The sequence below is a fragment of the Canis lupus genome, chromosome 8 (genome assembly GCF_003254725.2).
Source record: "Canis lupus dingo isolate Sandy chromosome 8, ASM325472v2, whole genome shotgun sequence".
In the NCBI taxonomy this organism is placed as follows: Eukaryota; Metazoa; Chordata; class Mammalia; order Carnivora; family Canidae; genus Canis; species Canis lupus.
Genome location: NC_064250.1, coordinates 59,415,899 through 59,437,648, shown reverse-complemented (window position 1 = coordinate 59,437,648; position 21,750 = coordinate 59,415,899). Strand labels below are relative to the sequence as shown.

The 21,750-nt window shown below is 36.6% G+C and overlaps 2 protein-coding genes across 8 annotated transcripts in view; one reads left to right on the top strand and one right to left on the bottom strand.

The window, feature by feature from the left end:
- Positions 1 to 21,750, top strand: part of GALC (galactosylceramidase) — a 58,177-nt gene that overhangs the window by 17,747 nt on the left and 18,680 nt on the right. For all 7 annotated transcript variants that reach the window (XM_025443833.3, XM_025443832.3, XM_035719550.2 and 4 more), the window contains 4 exons: positions 658 to 788; positions 12,450 to 12,605; positions 14,787 to 14,911; positions 16,788 to 16,915. In XM_025443833.3, the coding sequence (XP_025299618.1) occupies positions 658 to 788; positions 12,450 to 12,605; positions 14,787 to 14,911; positions 16,788 to 16,915 (540 nt within the window). The remainder of the gene's footprint in view (positions 1 to 657; positions 789 to 12,449; positions 12,606 to 14,786; positions 14,912 to 16,787; positions 16,916 to 21,750) is intronic.
- LOC112657730 (telomere length and silencing protein 1 homolog) lies at positions 3,506 to 4,681 on the bottom strand. Its single transcript, XM_035719554.2, has one exon. It carries the CDS (start codon positions 4,662 to 4,664, stop codon positions 3,768 to 3,770), a length of 897 nt encoding a protein of 298 aa, XP_035575447.2. The 5' UTR covers positions 4,665 to 4,681; the 3' UTR covers positions 3,506 to 3,767.

The following is a 21,750-nucleotide window of genomic DNA, read 5'->3' as shown; positions in this document are numbered from 1 at the left end:
GCATTGTGGGGCTGTGGGAAGTGGGGCAGCAGAGCTGGTATACGATGGAAGCACAGGGTTGGTGTGGAACGTGTGGCTTCTTTGAGCACAAGGCTGATGAGAGCAGCAAGAGCCCAGAGTGGAAGCCAAGTTAATGCATGCGCTCTGTGTGACCCCAAGGCTGGGCACTGGCCTCATGATAGGGTATCAACAGTGAAGATGAGGAGCTTGTATCTACCCAGATGTGACATTTCACAGCTTATTTTTTTTCCCCTGTGATTACACATGTGCCTCTGTAGTTGTGTTCATTTGAAGGAACCATAGAATCTGGTTAGTCTGGTTTCCTTTTTCTTTTAAACTATGCAGCTGTGGTGGTAGTTTTTTTATATTTTTACTATTATGAATCTGTTTTTGATTCCCTTAAAGTTAGAGGGAAAATCCCTTGAAAGGATTTTTACCTCTTTTTTTTTTTTTTTTTTTTTACATTCCTATGAAGTAGATTATCTTCATAATAATGCCTTTTATTTTCCATAGAAGGCATGTTTCTATTGAGGAAATAACATTGATAGTATTATCCAAGATGCTGATTTTCAAAGATACTTCAGCTATTGTGGTTGTAATTCAATAGCTAAAGTCTCGTTTGTAAACTTTCCTGCGTTCTGTTTATCTCTCCTAAAGGTGTTAAGAAGAATGCTGAACTATCAAGGTCTTGATCGAGTGAAAATCATAGCGAGTGACAATCTCTGGGAGCCCATTTCTGCTTCTATGTTGCTTGACTCTGAGCTTTTGAAAGTGATTGATGTTATAGGGTAAGAAAGATTTTCCTAAAAAAAAAAAAAAAAGAAAAGAAAGATTTTGCTTTGAAAGATTAACAATTTCTGATTGCTGGCTTTCCATACTTGACTATACCTTTGTTTTTGCTTTACCTTCCCACTTGATCACATTTTCAGAGGCAGCTTTCTTGTATTTATATAACTAAAGCATGTATGACTGATGTTTCATTCCTTCCTCTTTGAAAAGTATGTACAGTTGACCCTTGAACAGCACAGGTATGAACTAAGCCAGTCCACTTATGTGTGGAATTTTTATGATACTGTATAAATGTATTTTTCTTCCTTGTGATTTTCTTGATAATATTTTCTTTTCTCTAGCTTCCTTTATTGTAAGAATATAGTATATAATACATAGAACAAACAAAATATGTGTTAATCAGTTGTTTATATTGTCAGTCTTTTCTGGTCAACAGGCTATTTATTAGTAGTTAAGTTTTTGGGGAGTCCAAGATTATATTCAGGTTGTCAAATGCACGTGGTTGGGGGGTTGGCATATTGTTAAAGGGTCGCCTGTACTTTGGGATCTTTTTATGCCAATGAAATGTATTGGTGCTTTTCAAAAATTATGTTAACCTTTGGAGTAATAAAACATGACTTTGCTTAGATTAAGGGACAGGGTAGTTAAATTTTGGAAATTACAAAAGGCACACCTCCCAGGTTGGGAATTATTCTGTAAATGAACACTTATGTAAATGGTATGGCATGGTCACTGACCATGGCTTTTGTCATGTTTCCTTAGCAGCGTGGCTTTGACCCTGCTGTTTAGTCCAGCTCTGCCATTCAGCCTTCCTGAGTTCCAGTAAATTTTTTTTGTCTGATTTTTTTCCAGTTTTAATTGATATAATTGTATATCAATTATTTGAGAAATTTGACTTTTCTCATCTATTTCTCAAATAATTGATATACATTACTCTGTAAGTTTAAGGTATATGCCATGATGACTTAATTTACATAAGAGATGATTACCATGAGATGATTTCCGTGATAGGTTTAGTTAATGTTCATCCTCTCATATAGATACAGTCGAAAGAGAAGGGAAAATAATGTTTCCTTATGATGAGAGCTCTTAGGATCTACTTTCTTACAATTTTATTATATACCACACAGCAGTATTAATTATAGTCATCATGCTGTACATTATATCCTTAGTACTTATTTATCTTATAGCTGGAATTTTGTACCTTTTGACCACTTTCCTCCAGTTCCCCCTTCTTCTACTCCCCACCTAGCAGTATTTTTTAAGTCAATTTTTATTTTGTCTATTGTGATAACATATATAAATGTTTGAAAAATAGAATACACATACACGTGGAATGTGTTTTTTATTCAGTGAAGATTGCTTGGTCAACATGTGCCTTTTTTTTAAGTGAAGCATTTTGAATGTGCACAAAGGAGGCAGAATAATATGAATATCCATGTTCCCATCACTCAACCTCAACTATGACTCCCTGGTTAGTTCTCCATCTGCATACTTATCCATTCTGTCATCTGTTGCCTGAAACTAGGTTCGCCACTTGGTGCCTATGGACCCAAAAGACACAACCAAGCCAAAGAAAAAGAAAAGGAAGGGTTTTACTTGCAACAAGTAAAGGAGAACCCTGGGAATGTTTCCCAAAGCAGTGTTTCCTCGAACAACCAAACTGGGGAAGCTTTAGGCTAAGGGTGCGTATATTCACAAAAGGGCTTTCACAGTGGGGCATTGCATAGAATTGGGGCAGAAGTTATCTTAAGGTGACAGAGTCCAGGTCACGAGGGTCAGCATCATCAATTTTGGTACCTGAGTGCTCAAAACATTTCAGATCCTGCAAAGATAGCTCGAGAGTGTGTGTCAGGTCAATCCTTAATTTTGAACCAGCGCTGCAAGATTTACAAACTGATTTGTTGTTCCCTGATATGATTAGGTTATCTCCTGGCCTGGTAGTGGCAGTTTGTTCTTAAATTTTTTTGTTGCCTTAAAATTGTTATCTGCTAAGATCTGTTCTTCTGCAATTTCAACATATCTCAGGAAGTTCTGCAAGAAATGTGCTTTGGGCAAGTAGTGCCATTCACACATAGATCACAAGATGGCTGGGGGCCTAAGGTGACTTTTCTCATGTCAAGAAAGCTTGGCTTGTCTTTCTTTTTCCAGGGACCCCTAGCTCTATATGCTTACAGTTTCTCTTCTTCCACATTATTTTGAAGCAAATCCCACACATTATATTATTTCTTCCATAAACATTTTCCCATGTATCTTTTAAGATAAGGATTCTTTTTTTTTTTTTACCATAAACAATACCGTTATTACATCTAAAAATGTAACAGTTTTTTGATACTATCAAATATCTGTAACTGTCATTTTATAGTTTTATCTGAGTGAATCTAGATCCAGTTTAGATTCATACATTGTGATTTTTTTTTTCATTTCATAGTTAATACTTAAGTCCTAAAAATGATAGAAACTGTTTCTCTTTCTTAGTGAAAACAGGTGACTGTAAAAGTAAAAATATCAGTGTCCCTTTGATCCCATCCTAGATTTTCCTGCTGTCAGGTGGATCCATCATAAACAGTGAAGGATGTATCTCTGAACTCCAGGTATTTGAAAGTAGAAGACACGATTGCATATATAATAATTAGCAGCACAACCTAAAGAGTTTATCTCACTCTGAACAGCTGTTTCCTCCAGACTCAGGGCCAATATTAAGAGAAAGTCAACATATTTAAAAACAAGATTTAATAATGCTCACAAGAATAGAATTTTCCCCCAAATAGGGAAACTACACATTGTTTCAAAAGGTTATAAATGCAGTGCCTGAAAAATCCATCAGGAAAGCAGCAGGACTAAGAGTCTGTTTTTGGAATGGTCTGCTAGCAAATAGAACAGAAGCAAACTTCTGTTCAAGAAGCATTTCGTCAAGGGAGTATGGGAGGGACAGCACTATTTACATCCCAGTCTGCAACTTCTCCCTTCTCCCACCCTTAGTACCGTCTGTTCATCTTCTTGAACTTCTCATAGTGATAGTCGTCAGTGGCCTTCTCATTAGCAGGATGCTTGCGGTTAGGAGGGGACCGCTCAGGCTCTGGCTTCTCCGTGTCACCCACTCTCAAGGGTCGGGCTTTGGGCTCATCTTTGTTTCTCCGTACGGGGACATTGAGCTCCTTATGATAAAATCGGTTGTGCTGCACATAATTCTTGGCTATGTTGGTGGGCACGAAAGATGTCTCACTGTCTTTCTTCTTGTTCTGCTGCTCTGCCAGCAGACGGGCCTTGGCATCCTCCGTGGAAATGATATTTTTTATTTTAGCATCGATGCCCAGGTCCACCTCGGGGATGCCGCTCAGCATCTGGTTGGAAAGCATCTCTTCCGTCTTCTTTGCTGAGGAAACACGGATGTTTTCTGGAAGTTTGTAGAGACAGTCCTCTGCATTCTTCGGCTTGACTTTCTGTTCTTCATGTTCCACAATCCCTTTCCTCTTTTTCAGCTCTGTCTCAATGTACTTCATCATGTCGGCATCCTCATCCCTTCTGTTGGTTTCTGCGGAAAATGACGTCCCCAGATGGAGGTCTTCCTCTTCACTGATCTTATCTTTGCCTCTTTCCTTCAGTTTCTTCATGTCCACCATGAAGACTGTCTTCATCTGAAAGGGATCATCCACTAGGGTGGTCTCTTCTTGTACCTTCTCTCCTACCAGCAGGGCCACAGCACTCACCCCGTTGGGCCTCTTCCTCAAGTTTTGCACCTCGCGAGTCTCTTCCAGTTTTAATCGAACCTCCTCTGAGTCCTGCTCATCTTCCTCCGACTCTGAGTCGGCCCGGCGCTGGCGGAAACTCTTGCCGGTGACCGGCATGGTAGCGCAGGCCCCGCGGTCCACCATACATTGTGATTGATGGATATTTAAGTCTCTTCTCATTTTTTGGTTCCTGCCCCATCTTTTTATTCCCTTTCATTTGTCAAAGAAACCGGATGGTTTGTCCTGTAAAGCATCTCATAGTCTGGGAGTTTATAGGTTTCATCCTTGCAGTTTGGTTTAACCTGCCCATCTGTCCTGTTTCATGTTGGAAATTGACAGAGGAATGATTAGTTTAGTTTTAGGCTTGCTCATTTATTTATTTTTGGCAAGAAAAGTAAGATGTATTTAAACGTTTCATATATTGAAATTAGAATATAATTTTTGCCTTTATTTGTTAAAACTTTCATAAATAGCTCAGGTCTTTGAGGTCTTACAAAGTTGTATTGATTTTGAATTTATTTGACTAGGAAAAAATATTTAAATGAAGGTATGGGTTTTGCTGTGTCTTCATGAAAAAGTGTTGGATGTTTAATTCATTTTATCTTTACTGATGTGGGCATCTAATGGCAGCAAATATTTCTTTGAACGCTGCTTTAGCTCGGTTTTTATTTTCTCATTTCATTGTGCTGTGATCATTTAATGCTGAATGTATTTAAAATTTTTTTTTCAAAACCTTTCCCAGGAGCTTCTATCTGTCTTATTACATTACAGTATATTTTCTATCACGATATAAGGGTTGAGTGTGTAGTATCTACCTTAGTGATTGCGTTGTTTAGGTATCCTGTATCCTAATTAGTTTGTTCACTGGAACTATCCAGGGTTTCTGAGACCATGAATTTCCTCTCACTAGTGGGTTTCAGTTTCATGCAGTTTGTGCTTTTGAAAGTTGCTCATAGATATTAATGTCTTATCTTCATTGTTATTTTGTGACTGTTGACTTTAGAAAATGTCATTCTTTGCCTCATTATGCTTCTTGGTATGAATTCTGCTTTGCCTGTGACTGAGATAGAGACTTCTGTTTTCTTTTCATTTATATTTGCCTGATCTTTGCCCACATTTTCATTCTTTACTTCTCGAGGTCATTTTGTTCTAGGTGTGTTGCTTGCATATAGCATAGATTTAGGTTTTGCTTTTTTCACTGCTCTAAAAATCTTCAGATTTCAATGATTGATTTAAACTCATTTATACTTAACAATATAACTGAAACCATATATACTTAATGATATAATGATAAACTCTATTCTGTATTGTTATTTAATCATTTACACTATGTATATACTAATATACTAATATGTTGGTATATGATTTGTTTTCTTTGCTCTTTTTAAGGAGGTATCTTTTTTGTTATTTAGCAAGGTTTGATTTTTGGTTCTACTGATTGCATTTATACGATACTTCTATACCAGTCATTCTCAGCTGGGTATAATTTTGCCCCCCAGGGGACATTTGGTAATGCCTGGAAATATTTATGATTGATACTGGCATGGTAGGTGGAGGCCAGAGATGTTTCTAAATACCCTTCCCACAGGATAACTTCCCCACAATAAATAATGAATTATTCAGCCAAGATGTCCACAGTGAAGTTGAGAAACTGTTTATACTAATACTCTTAGTTCTTTTTCTGTTTAGTTTTTATGTATCATTTTACTATAAGCAATGTGAAACTTATTTCATAACTTCCTCTTTCTTGCTCCTACAATGGAATTTTAATTACCCGAATTTCTTAATCTTAATCTTTGCATTCTTACATGACCTTAAGCTTCTACTATCTTGATTTGTCAGCTGCAAGCTGTAACCTTTAACTCCCAGGCAATTGGCAAACTTCGTTTACATTTCATTTTCTTTCCTCCTCCTCCGATTTTGCATTTGCCGTATTAGTTACACATTATCAGAACACACAACATTTATGTACTAAATTACTCTGTTAGTCTAGTACTACCATTAAGCATATGCAGTGTTCACCTTCAAGTCTTTTGCTGGTTTCTTCTTTAGATTCTTGGGTGTCAGGGCTTAATATTTACCATATTTTTCAGGAAGTGCTAATGGGGGCGATATTTCTTGATCTCTTACATGTTTATTGACTCTTTATCTGTGGCCTTTATACTTGAAGGACAGTTTGGCTACATAAAAACTCTCTGACTCACATATTCTTAATCCTTTAACATCATAAAATTTACTCCATTGGTTACTTAAAATGTTGCTGCTAGGAATTCTGATGCCAGACTTCTTTTCTTTCTTTTTTTGTTCTTTCCCCCTTCGTGGACCTCTCACTTAACCTCATGCAGAAGAAGCTGCTGGTGGTCTACCCAAACCTATCCTATTCTTTGTGGGCTCAAGGCAAGACTCTCTGCATTCTTTGGAGTTAAGATATATCAATACAGTTAAGTTCCTGGTGATGAAATGAGAGCACAACTGATAAGTAACACCTGAGAGTTTATACTCTAGGATCCTAGGTACATTATCTTCTACCCCTTTTCCTTCCTACTGGCTAGAATCGGAGGCCTCCATTTGACCAAAGAGCAGATTTAAGAGCTGCTTCCACCAACCTTAACTCTCAACTTGGGTAATTATATAGAAGTAAAATAAACTCTTTTTCTTTAAACCACTATGTTCTCTGTAGTCTGAGGCCTCTAAACAATATTTCTTATTTTTGTGCAGACATTCTATTTTGTTCCTGGAATTCCATATCTTTGCAGAATGGAGATAATAAAAAAACCTTGTATTTGTCAATGGAACTATCTATAAGAATAGCAAATATTCTTTTGTAGATGTGCTTATTTTATGTTCCAGTATAATGAATTAGTTCTATTTCCATGGTGGGATAATTGTAATTATAGCCTGGCCTCCTGGATCACTAACTATGTCAGACATCTCCATCTCTAGCTTCCATGTGTTAGGATATCATTTAAATTATTCTAATTGTTTTCATGTGGTTTAAACAAGATAGATGCTTATTTCTTGAGAAAAGTGCAGAACAGTATATGGGAGGATAGAGCGACTCTGTTCTATAAGTGCTCTTCGGTCTTGTGGTTCTGCCATTCTAGAGTGTATTATCCTTGTTTAGACTTCTTTTTTCTTCGTTATAAATTCCTGTATATCCAAAGAATATTTTTCCTTAACTTTAAAGCTTAGTAGTTGTACACTATTTACCATTGCCAGGTATATAGCATATGCCTTTTCAATATCTGTATTTAAGTGTTTTCTAATTTCAATAAGATTTATTTAAATTTTAACTTAAATAATTATTCTACTCCATTACTTTGGTTTTCTTTTTAGGAGACCCAGTTATGCATTTTGGATCTTGTTTGAATATTGCCTTTATTCTGTATTTTTCTCAAACCATCTTTATTTCTTTATTTCTGTTTGGTTCTCTAATTTTATCCTCTATTTTCCTCATTGTGTTTTCCATAGTATCTATCCTATCTTGTGTTTCTTTTTTCTTGTCTTCATTTCTAAAATGTGTTTTTTTCTGATAATTCTATAATTCTCTCATTTTAGTTTTATATACCTCTGTTGTCTAAAAATTGTTAAAATTTTGTTAAAATTTTTTAACAAAGTATAACATACACACATACACTCATACATAAAAGTACATAAATCATAAGAATATGGCATAATGAATTGTCACAAAGTGAATGTACCTACATAACCACCACTGAGGTCAAGAAATAAAAAATTATCAGTATCTTAGCAGCTCTTCCCTTGGAAATCTTTCTAATCATTAGCTTCTCCCCTGGTCCCAAAGGCAACTACTGATGTTAGCCCTAACACCATAAACTAATTATGCTTGTTTAAAAACTTTATTAAGAGGGCATGTGATGTGATGAACACTGGGTGTTATGTGCAGCTGATGAACTACTGAACTCTATCTGAAACTAGTGATGTACTATATGTTGGCTAATTGATTTTAAATTAAAAAAAAAAACCTTTATTTTATTTCAGTGGCATCTTAGAGTATCTATTATTTTGGTCAACATTGTAGTTTTAAGATTAACTCATATTGCCAGGTAGAGACTTGGTTCATTTTAATTGCTCTTTTGCATTCAGTTGTAGGAATGTGGCATGATTTTTCTATCTGTTCTTTGTCAACAGTCATTTGAATTGTTTCCAAATTTAGGCTATTGTGGTATAATGAGATTTTGTTCAGGTATTATTTTTTGGCTGCCAACTCCGTTGGAAGAGTGGATCTCTCTGCCCCATTAATGTTGTACTTGGCCTGCACCGTGTAAGTTCTTATTTTGCAGTCACAGGGCTTTCTGGGTTCTGCTCCTTCTGGGCCCTGTTCTCCCTACTGCCTGAATGTTGTCTCTCCCTCACCCTGAGTGTTCCTGCCTTAATCAATTTGGATTCTCATCAAGTAGCTTATTCTCATAGGGAGGCTCTCCCACTCCAGACAGGATTGTTTGCTACCTATTACTGAAATTGCTAAGGGTTTAAACCTGTATTGTCCAGTCTGGTAGCCACTAGCCACGGTTAACTATGCGACATTGAAATGTGGCTCATTTGAATTTAGGTGTGTTGTATGTAAAATAAACCTTGGCTTTTAAAGATTTGATATTTTTAAAAATGTAAAATACTATTCATAATTTTTTAGGTTGATTGCATGTTGAATGACAATATTTGGTGAATATTGGGTTAAAGTATATCAGGAAAATTTCCCTTTTGCTTTTTTTAAATGCAGCTGCTACAAAACTTCAAATTATACACATATTGCTCACCTCATATTTCTTTTGGTTTAAACTGTCAACAGTATTAGATCTCTTAATGAATTCACTGTTTTCCATTCACCCCCAACTTTATTCACCCCCAACTGAATGACTTCAGCCTGTGAAGATATTCCCAGTTTCACCCACTGTTCTCTTATGCTTTCACTCAGAGTAACTGCCTGCTGGTCCCATTTCCCTTCCAGTTTCCACATCATATCTGGTGATCCTGGGCTAGTTCTGATGCTTCAAGAAGACTCCTGGGTATTCCATCACCTAGTCTTGATGAGGATATTGTCTGTAGGTTTTCCCTTTCCTGTATTTAGTAGATCTGTGTGGTTTTAAGGAGGAATATTGGTGATTGTCAGAAACTGGGTTGCTACCATGATCCACTTTGTCCTTAAGTGCTAATTTTCTTTTATTATGAACATGTTCCTCTGTTAGGATAACTTTGGTTACTTTCAATAATCTTAATTTAATTTGTCATTTAAATTTGGAGAATCATGCTGTAAAATGATAGGTTTTGTCTAGTTATACATATATAAAAAATTATATTCTTAAGGAGCCTTTGCATTTTTTGTTGAATTAGTGGTGGGACTGGACATTGAGAGAGATCCAGATTTTAGTGTCAGTTTTACCCTTCTTTGCTCAGATCATTTAATAATCACTCAGTTTTAACATAACAGTTAATGTTTTCTGAATGAGGGACATAATGCCTGTTTATGTAACTTTAAAAGGGATATTTTTTCAGATTATAAAAATAATCCATGATTATAGCAAATTTGGAAAATGTAGAAATCTATTAAGATAGAACTTACTCAGAATCCTAACATCTAGAGATCATTAGTAACACAATAGCATATTACTTTCCAGGCTTTTCCTTGAAAAAAAAAAAAAACAGATTTATTTATTTATGTGAGAGAGAGACACACACACACACACACACAGGGGCAGGGAGGGGCAGAAGGAGAGGGAGAAAGAGTATCAAGCTGACTCTGGGCTGAGTGCAGAGCCTATCATGGGCTTGATCCCACAATCCTGAGGTCACAACCTGAGCCAAAACTGAGAGTTGCACGCTTAACTATTCTACCCCGGTGTCCCCAGGCAAAGTTTACTTTTTTCTACAAGTATATTTTGAGCAGAGATACACCAAGCATACATTTGTCTGAGTAACAGCTGGATGAGTCTTAATATTAGTATGTGGCTGAATATCATGATCATAGAATGAAGTTCTTGGATATAAGAATGAATCTAAAATGGAAAAATTTTAAAAATATTGTTACAAAGATTAGTAACAGACTTCACATGTTGGACACTGTAGTGCCAGAGTAATAATTTTTTAACCCTGTTAGGTGTTAGCTTGCTTTGAGGTCTCTGTAGTGTATGTTTACACTACTGAATTAGAGGCCTATTTTTAGCTGAGTTCAGTGATGCTACAACATCTTGATGGTGCCTCATTTTTCTCAAATACTTCTTTTTTATGTCCTCTATTATGGGTTTCATATTTTTTCTTTCTCATGAAATCCTGAAATGCCAGATTGATGCTGTGCCCTAATTCATCTTCATGAGGTACAATGAATTCCCAAAGTAGGACTTTTTCTTTAAAGATTCATGACCTAAGTGGGATTAAATAATTAAAAACCAAAATAGGTCATCATAATCATTGTTTTAAAGATTTTATCTATTTATTTGAGAGAGAAAGAGAGAGCGAGTGAGCATGAACAGGGTGAGGGGCAGAGGGAGAAGCTGACTCCCCACTGAGCAGGGAGCCCAAAGTGGGGCTCCATCCTAGGAACCTAGGATCCTGACCTGAGCTGAAGGCAGACGCTTAACCTACTGAGTCACCCAGGCGCCCCATAAATAATTGTTTTTTTTTTTTTTTCATTTATTTATGATAGTCACACAGAGAGAGAGAGAGAGAGAGGCAGAGACATAGGCAGAGGGAGAAGCAGGCTCCATGCACCGGGAGCCTGACGTGGGATTCGATCCCGGATCTCCAGGATCGCGCCCTGGGCCAAAGGCAGGTGCTAAACCGCTGCGCCACCCAGGGATCCCAAATAATTGTTTTAATGTAATGAATACTATGACACCAAACTGCAAAGTTTGGAGTTATGATGTAATCCAGTCCCCATCGTTCTGCTTGTATTGTTATTAAAATTTTTGTAAATAATTGTGTCTTAGAAAGTATACACTCGTGTTCCTAAAGTTACTTAGCTAATGTACTCTCTTATTCCTGTGTTAACTGTCCATCTATTTTCTATTTCACATTAGAAATTTCTTAAAAACTGTCAGTAACTTCTAAAATCATAAAAAAAGACAAAAAATCATCACTGAGGTAGTGTTTTACTATTAGAATAATAAATATACATTTATACTTTGACTTTTCTTAAATAATGGTATAATGTAGGAGTTCTCAACCTTTGTACTTTTGATATTTTCACTGGATAATCTTTGGTGAGGACCTGCCTTTTGCATTGTAGGATGTTTGGAAGCCTCTCTGGCCTCTGCTCACTCACTGGATGCCAGTAGCAAATCCTGCCTTAACCCAGAGTTAACCACTACTGCTTTGGGATAGTGATTTGTAGTTAACCAAGGTAGTTTCTTCTTTTTACTCAAGGAAGAACTCTCTGGGTTTTTGGTTTTTTGACTTTTTGTTTTTGCCTGGGAATAAATACCAAGCTGTCTTTCTCTGTGTCTACTCAGGGGTAGGTAGGAGTGGGGGAGCAAATACTACTTTATATAATAGATTCATTAGTCTTATTTTTGGCTTCCTTCATACTCCTTCTTTTCTACTGTCTGAGCTCTCTGCTTCCCCTGGAAAGTCTGAATTCTGTCTCCTAGGGTGTTCTAGGCTGTGGCCTTCTCTGCCATCTCCAACTGTCAGTGTGCTTCCATCCATTTTATGGTTTCTGGAAACAGAAATCTCATCCACTGATGATCTTCCTTCCTATTTTGTGTGTTGGTATATGTAGGCTTATTGCATCTTAACGGGCATCCTGAGACAAGAATGGGAAGCAGAAGCTTCTAGTTGGTGTGACATCTACCCACAAGCTGCCCATTGTTTCAAAATAGAAAACACTGGTGAAGATATACGTGTTTATTGACTCAACAAATAGATAAAAGTGGCACGTCTGCCTTTTCCTATTTCCACCCTTTGTTTTCCTAGAGCTCATTATCCTGGGACCCATACAGTAAAGGATGCGAAGTTGACTAAGAAGAAACTTTGGTCTTCTGAAGATTTTAGCACTTTAAATAGTGATGTGGGTGCAGGCTGCTTGGGCCGCATATTGAACCAGAATTATGTCAATGGCTACATGACTGCGTAAGTTACTGAAAACTTTTGAAGGTTTTTATTTTTTTTCTTAAAAGCTTTGAGAAGCTTTAACTGTAATTAGATTCAGATTTGCTTTCTAAAACAATAATAAATAGAACAAGAGTAAGCCAATATGTATTTTTGTGATGTTAATGTGAACTGATACATTCTTTTTTTATAGTCTTTGTTCTTTTTCTTCCCTTTTTAAAAGAAAAGGGAATCATGGAGAGTTTGGTTCTAATAACTTAATTTGGTATTAAAAGTAATGCATACTCATGACAGAGAATTTAGTAACTGCCTATACATACAAAGAAGGAAACAAAATCACCCATATTTTTGCCATCTAGGGGTAACAATCCCTAAAAATATTGGTGTGTGTCCTCCCATTTATATTTATATGCATAAAATTTTAATATAGAATCAAGATCATACTATATAATGTTTAGTAAATAAGCTGCTTTTCACTTAAGATATTATGAACTTTTTTTCATATTTAAGTGTACTTATTTTTCATCATTTTTAGTGCTTATGTATATTGTTACATAGAACTTGGTTTCCCAAACTTGCCTTGTCTCAAGAAGCACCTGAGACACTTGTTGTATTGATTCCTTGGCAGCTGTCCAGATCTGCTGAATCTTCAGAAGGCTGTGGAGACTCAGGTGGTGTTATCAGTGCCCCAGCTGATTCTGATGCCACACAAGTTTGGGAAGCACTGATGTAGAAAATGTGTTATATTTCATTGAGTGTTCTTCTCTTCCAGAAATGGAGGTTGCTTCTATTTTAAGTTAACAGCTTTGTATACGTTGAAATGATCAGTTGTATACAGATATCTTTGTACACATCTAGAATTATTTCCTTAGGGTATATTCTTAACGGGAATATGTATCTGAGTTTGAGGTATATTTTAAAGACCTCTGTGTCTATAACAAAATGCCCATCAGGTAGTTTTGGTTTATTCTTCTATCTCTGGCCAGATAAGATACTATGCATCTTATAATCCAGGGGTAAAATCATAGGAACTCTTAAAGTTTTCACTGGTAGAAAGGAGTTTTGAAAATTGGAGCTATTGGGCAGCCCGGGTGGCTCAGTGGTTTAGCGCCATCCTTCAGCCCAGGGTGTGGTCCTGGAGACTCGGGATTGAGTCCCACGTGGGGTTCTCTGCATGGAGCCTGCTTCTCCCTCTGCCTGTGTCTCTACTTTTCTCTCTCTTTCTCTCTCTCTCTGTGTCTCTCATGAATAAATGAATAAAATCTTTTTTAAAAGATTTTAAAGATTTTATTATTTCTATGCTGTGTTGTCAGAATTGGATGGCTTTGATTTTTCCTAAGACAGTCATTTTATGTTGGGTGAAGACTTGTAAGAAAAAGTGAATTCTGTGGGTAAGCTCTGGGTTTTTGTTATTTTTTTAAGCTGTGAGAAACCAAGCAGTCCTAGGGTCCAGAGCTTTCCTTTTCCCCTTGGGTGTTCCTGTAAATCACAGAGTCACTATTTCAGGGTTCAGTAGAACCCTATAGAATTCTGAAAGAATGGGCTAAAATGCAGACCAGCAAGTTGCCCCATTAGTAGATGAGACAGACCGTGTTCTATATACTTCATAGGCATTAATGCAGTGACTCCTGACAATAATCACGTGAGCTAGGTTCAGTTATTATCCTCGTTTTACAGATGAGGAAACTGAGGTCCAGAGAGGTTAAGTGGTGGAACCATGATTTGAATGCAGGCAGTCTGACTCTAAGAGTTCTCAATTAAAAACTTTGCAGCAGCTCAGAGTCCAGTTCATAAACTTATGTCATGAAACTGGGGCATTAAGAAGGCTGACTGTCAAAAGGAAAGCAGGTATGGATAAAGCCTTTATTTGTATATGACGCAAATCTGTGGCATGTCTGGTACTGGTAGGGCTACACCACTGTTCAGCAAAAATTATATACCCCATATACATTTGTGTTTTTTAATTACGCAATTCACCATTAGAAATACCTAGATGGATCTAGTGTTAGAGTTTTCAAAATGTGAACGAACTTGGGTGACTTAACATTTTCTTGTTTTGGGTGGTCATCTTTTGGTCCTTTACATCTACTAATGTAAATTCTAATAAGGTTTGTTGTTTATTTATTTACTATAGTTTTCTAGACATTTACATTTTGATCACAAGCTGTTTGGTATTTCTCTTTTATCATGCCAACCTTTTAGCACAATTGCTTGGAATTTGGTGGCTAGTTACTATGAACAGTTGCCTTATGGACGATGTGGATTGATGACTGCTCAGGAGCCATGGAGTGGGCACTATGTAGTAGAGTCTCCTATCTGGGTATCAGGTATGGTTCAGATTCCATCTCTCACTCTTCAAATTTCTCTCTAGGAGAAAAATGCAGAAAACAAGAGGGGATTATACTATGTGTGTATGCGTGTCCAAGTGCATGTATATGTGTGTCGTATGTAAGTTCCAAGTTTGTGTCTCTGTTGTAAGCAAGATTTGCCATAGTGTTCCATAAGAGCCTTTTGGGTAAACTAGATACTTTCTGAATGGAATGAATTCCATTCTTGGTTATTCTAAGAGCGGGCTCTTAGAAAAGAAAGGGAAAGAGGGAAGAGAGTAGGGAGAAGGATTATTGTCTCGTGATGTTTGATAAATGTATAATTTTAAATTATACTTGTTATTAAAATGATATATTTGTAAAGATTTATTACAATTCAAGAATATCTACAAGTCTTAACATTAGTCTTGGAGACATTTTATTTTTTTATATTAATATAGGTATGTTGAGAATAGTGTACTAATAAAATCAAATGAATTATTAAATGAATAAGGAAATGTAAAAGCTATGTGAAATGTTGTAGCTTTATAGTGATGCATATTGTTACAGATAATTTTAAGAAAAATATAAAATCATGACTCCATACACATAAAAATGAACACATGTTGAAGAGTTTATATTACTCATGATACGTAGGAATGAGGCAGGTGAATCAACCACCTCAAAGGAAAAATCAGAACAGTACAAATTTATTTAGAGTAAAGGGATGTGAGATAAATTGCAAATGGAGAGAGATTGGGTTTCCCATAGCAGGGAGGGGAGGAAATCAATTAAATCCTTACCAGATAGGAGATAATCTACTATCCATCAGTTACCTACAATTTACAGAGTTTCAAAATAGTTTAAAGATAATAAGTATCAGTCATTAGTCACAAGGGATGTTGAGATCATGCAGACAATGGATGACATTGTACTACTCTTTCATGAATGATGTAACTATACTAAAACTGAATATAATTTAAACAGAATAAAAGCCCTATTGTTGAATAATAATCAAGTTCTTTCTATAGCTTCTTTGGTAAAAACATTAAAATTTATGATCATTTTGTTTTATTATCATAACTACAGTCTTTTAAAAAAAATCATTTCTTCAAAGACAGTATGCTTTCATAGGAAAATTCTGAATTTGAAGTGAAGTTGTTTTCATTTTAAACCTTTATTTTGTGGATTTTTTTTTATTTGTTTTCCTCAGATTTGTAGTTATGACATTAGTCATGAAATCTTGACATTATTCTAAACTCTGAATTATACTTCCATAAATATGTAATAGTGAAGTTGCACTTGTATGTCCTCATTGGTTAACACCTTAAATGTCGTAATCATTGGAACCCAATCATTGGTCCCACATTATCTAGGTGAACTAACGTACTCTTTTAATATTGTTGCTGTGTTTTGGGGATGGGATGGGGACATGGAATATATCGCCAACTTTGGAGGTACCCAATAAACAAATATTGTGTAAATAAAACTTGGTTGAAACCATAAAGCTTAGTTTTTGAAATGCAGTATTAATTTTTAGCCTTATTTTTTGTAGCTCTACTAGGATGGGTTAAATAGAGAGGAAGAAAAGTTCAGAAGAGATAACTTTATCTTACCCTTTGGGGATAAAAGAGTTAATACTCTTGAATTGATAGTGTGATTCATTTATTTTATGAGTAATTCTAACTACAGTTACTCCTACTACGATCGTACCATTTAACTGGACTAATTGTTCAAAAATTGAAACATGAGGTTGGCAAATAACTTTCTTCTAAAATAGAAACTAGCTTGTTAGACTCAATCAGACTCAAATCAGTAGACAGCTTTAAAAAAATTTTTTTTTTAAAAGAAACCCTTTTATCACTATTTTATTGGATCTTTCTCTGCCTTTCTATAGCTCATACCACTCAGTTTACCCAACCAGGTTGGTATTACCTGAAGACAGTTGGTCATTTAGAAAAAGGAGGAAGCTACGTGGCCCTGACAGATGGCTTAGGTAACCTCACCATCATCGTTGAAACTATGGTAATTCTTTGTTGTTTGTATAGAATTAACTCACTCTCTTTGTATCAGAAAAACAGTAGAAAACAGAACTAAACACTTTTCTTTTAAAAAGACCACAGCTTTACCAAAGTATAATCGACATATAAACATGTAGAGGAGGAAGAAACTTCTTCCTGTATCCTCTTAGGTTCAGAAGCTGAGGCCCCCCAAATTAAACTGGCAACACTCCAGATTAACAGGAGAAAAGAAAACAGTTTATTTGTGCATGCAACATGCATACATGTGGGAGATGCTCAGTGATGAGCAACTCTGAGAGGTGGAGCACTTAATGGAAAATAAATGACTTTTTGGGAAGATAAACGGGTTTTCAGGAGAACAAACAGGAATGATCATGACCCTGTTCATTTATACTTGAGAGAGGTTTTTCCCTTTCCTTCACGGCTGTAAAAACCCTCTGCAGAAGGGATTTTGGGTAAGTTTTATTCCCATTTCTTCTTTCTGGGAGTAGAACCATCTTAAGGAGGAATTTTTGGCAGTTTTATTTCCCAGAAGTTGCTGCTCTTAGTAAGCTCAAGGAAGCTCAGAGAAGATTTTGTCTCCGTAACTTCTGAATCTCAAATACTTTCAACTTAAAATAATCTTTATACCAAAGTGGCTTATTTTTTGGTGGCATATTATGATCTCCTTCAAACACATACTTAAAATGTGCAACAATATGAATGTTCATATCTTAATAAGCCATTGTCACAATCAAGATAGTGAATGTATCAAGAGCCCCCCAAAGAATACTTATTGTCCTTCCTTAAATATTTTGTCCTACTCCTCCTCATATCCTAGGACTTCCCTGTTCATTGCTTCTAGTCACTGTAGATTAGTTTGCATTTTCTAGAGCTTTGTATCAGTGGAATCATACAGTATGTACTGCTTTTTGTCTTGCTTCTTTCACTCAGTGTAATTATTTTGAGATTCATACATGTTGGGAGACACCTATTGATAAGTAGTATTCCATTGTAAGGACATACCATAGTTTGTTGATCTATTCACTTGTTGTTGATGGACGTTTGGCTTATTTCTCCTTTCTGGCTATTACACTTGAAGCTATGAACATTTGTGCACAGGTTTTATATGGGCATATATTTCTTTTCTCTTGGATAAATACATAGGGATAGATTGGTTGCATAATATGATATGTTCATGTTTGGCTTTTTAGGAAGCTGCCAGACTATTCTCCAGAGATTTTGCTGTTTTAAATTTCCATCAGCAGCATAATTGAAGTTTCAGTTTTTCTTTAGCATTGTGAACACTTGTTATCAGTTAGAAAATTTTATAATGTATAAATGATGTATGTATGATGTAGTGCGTTATTTTGGTTTTGCATTTCCCTACTGACTGATGTTGTTGAGCTTTTCACGTGTTTATGCTTCAGTTATCTTCTTTGGTGAAGTGTGTGTTCAAGTTTTTTGCCCATTTTTTGGTTGGCTTTTTCTTACTGTTGGATTTTGAGAGTTCTTTTTTTTTAAGATTATTTATTTATTTGACAGAGAGAGAGAGAATGAGAGAGAGAGAGAGAACACCAGAGAGCACAAGCAGGGGGAGCAGCAGAGGGAAAGGGAGAAGCAGACTCCCAGCTGAGCAGGGAGCCCAGTGTGGGACTTGATTTCAGGACCCTGGGATCATGACCTGAGCCAAAGGCAGACATTTATTTTATTTTTATTTATTTTAAGATTTTATTTATTTATTCATGAGAGACACAGAGACAGGCAGAGACATAGGGAGAGGGAGAAGCAGGCTCCCTGTGGGGAGTGTGATGTGGGACTCGATCCCTGGACCCTGGGATCATGACCTGAGCCAAAGGCAGATGCTTAACCACTGAGCCACCCAGGTGCCTGAAGGCAGACTTTTAACAGGACTGAGTCACCCATGTGCCTCGAGAGTTCTTTACATATTACATATTCTGGGTACAAGTCCTTTACAGATATGTGCTTTGTGAAGATAATTTCTCAGTCTGTAGCTTTTTTTTTCCTTTTATTAACAGTGTCTTTGGAGGAGCAGGAGTTTTTTTATTTTTATGAAGATCATTTTATTCATCTATACTTTCATGGAACGTGCTCTTGTTATGGTATCTAAGAAGTTTTTGCATATGGGTATCCATCTGTTCTACTACCATTTGAAAGTCTCTTTTTCCCATTGCTTTACCTTTTTACCTTTTATGAAAGTTGTGTCTGGTATCAACACATTCTCTCAGTTTTTATTTATGTGGAAATACATTTTGCCTTTATTTTTTTGAAAGATAATTTTGCTAGATATAGGATTCTTGATTGATAGGGAGGTCTTTTTTTGAGCATTTTGAATATGTTGGTTTTTGTTTTTTCTGATGATAAATCAATTTTTAATGTTACTGAAGCTCCCTTGTGAGTGGTAAGTTGTTTTGCTCTTGCCTTTTTCAGTATTTTCTTCTTTTGAAGAAAGCATTTTTACTGGTGTTTGTGTGTATCCCTTTGCTTTGATTCTTAGAGTTTGTTGAGCTCCATGGGTCTGTAGATTAATGTTTTTCATCAAGTTTGGAAAGTTTTCAGCTATTATATCTTCGAACATTTTTTTCTACTTTCTATTTTCTACTGTCCCATTGTAATATGCTGGTGTATTTAATGCCCTAGAGTTCTATGTGGTCCTACTCATTTTTCTTTATTCTTGTTTTTTTCCCCTGTAGTTATTCAGGTTGTGCAATCTCTATCAGTATGTTTTCACATTCTCTAATTCTTCTGCCAGGTCAGATCTACCGTTGATCTCTCTAGTGAATTTTTTGTCAGTTGTTGAATTTTTCAACTTCAGAATTTCCATTTGGCTTTTTAAAGAAGTTCTATCACTTTATTGATACTGTCCATTTAATGAGACATTATGATGATACTTCCCTTTATTTTTCTTATTTAAGCCTTGTTTCCATTAGTTTTTTAAACATATTTAAATTGGCCTGACTTTGAAGTCTTTGTTAAATCCAAAATTGATCTCACAGCCACTTTCTGTTGCCTTTTTTATGTATGGGTCACATTTTTGTTTGTTTGTTTCTTTGAATGTCTCATAATTTTATTTTGAAAGCCAGATCTTTTATATAATACAAAGTAGCAACTCTGGGTACTGATCTCTTCCCCACAGGTTTGATGTTGTTTGTTTGCTTGTTGTGAAGTTTATCCCCCCACCCTCCTCACCTGCCCTGTGAAGCCCCAGATTTTGCTTCCTCGAGGGGGCAGCTCTGGGCATGTGCACAATCACCCCGGGCCCTCTTTGTCTCTTTCCTTTTTCATACCTCTCTGTTAATTGCTGGCAGATTGCACTTTTGTTTTCAGTAGTGCCATGTGACTTAGATTGCTCCACAGACTGATCCAGTTAAATTCCAGCTTATTTGCAGAGGTGGTTTCTGAGGTTGGTGTTTAGATTTCATCTGATCTCAGGAGGGCTCTTCTTCTGTTTTTGTGGCTTTTGATGGCAAACTAGCTGGACTGTGGTTTAGCTTATGTATCTAAAGAAGCCACCAGTCTCTTCTTATTTGCTTTTCACCAGAACCCCATTATTTTTGAGAGCAACCTTACTCTTGAACTTCCTCCTGCTCTGTGTTAAATATGGTCAACTTGTTTGGGGCGAGTTGCTAAGTTCTCTGTTTTATAGCCTGTCTCTATCCTGGACAAAAATCTCTGAGCTGAAGCCGAGAGCTGGGACAAAGACAAAGAGTGTTTCTTTCTTAGTAACACCTTTGATTTAGGAGTGCAGGATGATGGGTTGGGCTTTGTGACCCCAATATTCTCAGTATTCCAAGGTGAACCCATGGATAGGAGCTGGCAGAGGAGCCTCCTAGTCAGCTGCTTCTTAGCGTTGGCCTCAATTATCTGAGGGGGTAAAGGATGAGAAATCCTGAAATCCTGCTTCTCCCAGGAAGCTACTGCAGCCTTCAGCTGCAAGCTGGGAGGAGGGAGCCCTGTGTTCTTGGCTGCACCTACCTGGCATGCAGTTTCTGCCACTTGGGTAGGAGAGACAGGGATGGAGTAGATTGTGGTTTAAATGCCACTGGCTCTTGCTCTTTTTAATTGATTTTCTTGAATAAATGTTTATTTGTTGCATGCTCTTAGGTCATTTCCATTTTTTAAAAAAAGATTTTATTTATTTATTTATTTATTTATTTATTTATTTATTTATTTAAGAGAGAGAGAGAGAGAATATGGGGGAAGAACAGAGGGGAAGGGAGAGGGAAAGAATTTCAAGCAGACTCTGCATCCAGCATGGAGCCCAGTGTGGGACTTGATCTCAGGACCTTGGGATCATGACCTGAACCAAAACCGAGAGTTGAATGCTCAACCAACTGAGCCACCAAGGTACCCTGGATCATTTCCATTTCTAAAAAAATAATTTTCAACAGTTTTGAGAGGTGCAGCGTCATGGAGCTCCTCACATTGTCGTTCTGGAAGTACAACTCTACTTCAGTTTTTTATGTGTGATTTCCTTTGAACATATTTAAATACTTGATTTAATGTTTTTGTCTCATGAGCCTAATATATGGCAAGTAATGCCTGGCTTTCTCAGACATGGTTTCTGTTGACCGCTTTTATTCCTGTGTATGGATGCCGCTCTCCTGTTTTGTTTTGCAAATCTTATAATTTATTTGTTGAAAGCTATATCTATTACATAATGTATTGTGGCAGCTTTGGAGGTCAGATTTTCTCCCCTGTCTAGCATTTGTGTTGCTCTTTATTGGCTCACTGACCTTCTTGAACAGATTCTGTACTTTGTCAGCTTTATCATGTGTGGCCACTGAAGCCCCTGCTTAGTTACCTTAGTAGTAAGCTCATGACTGTTACAGAGGTTTC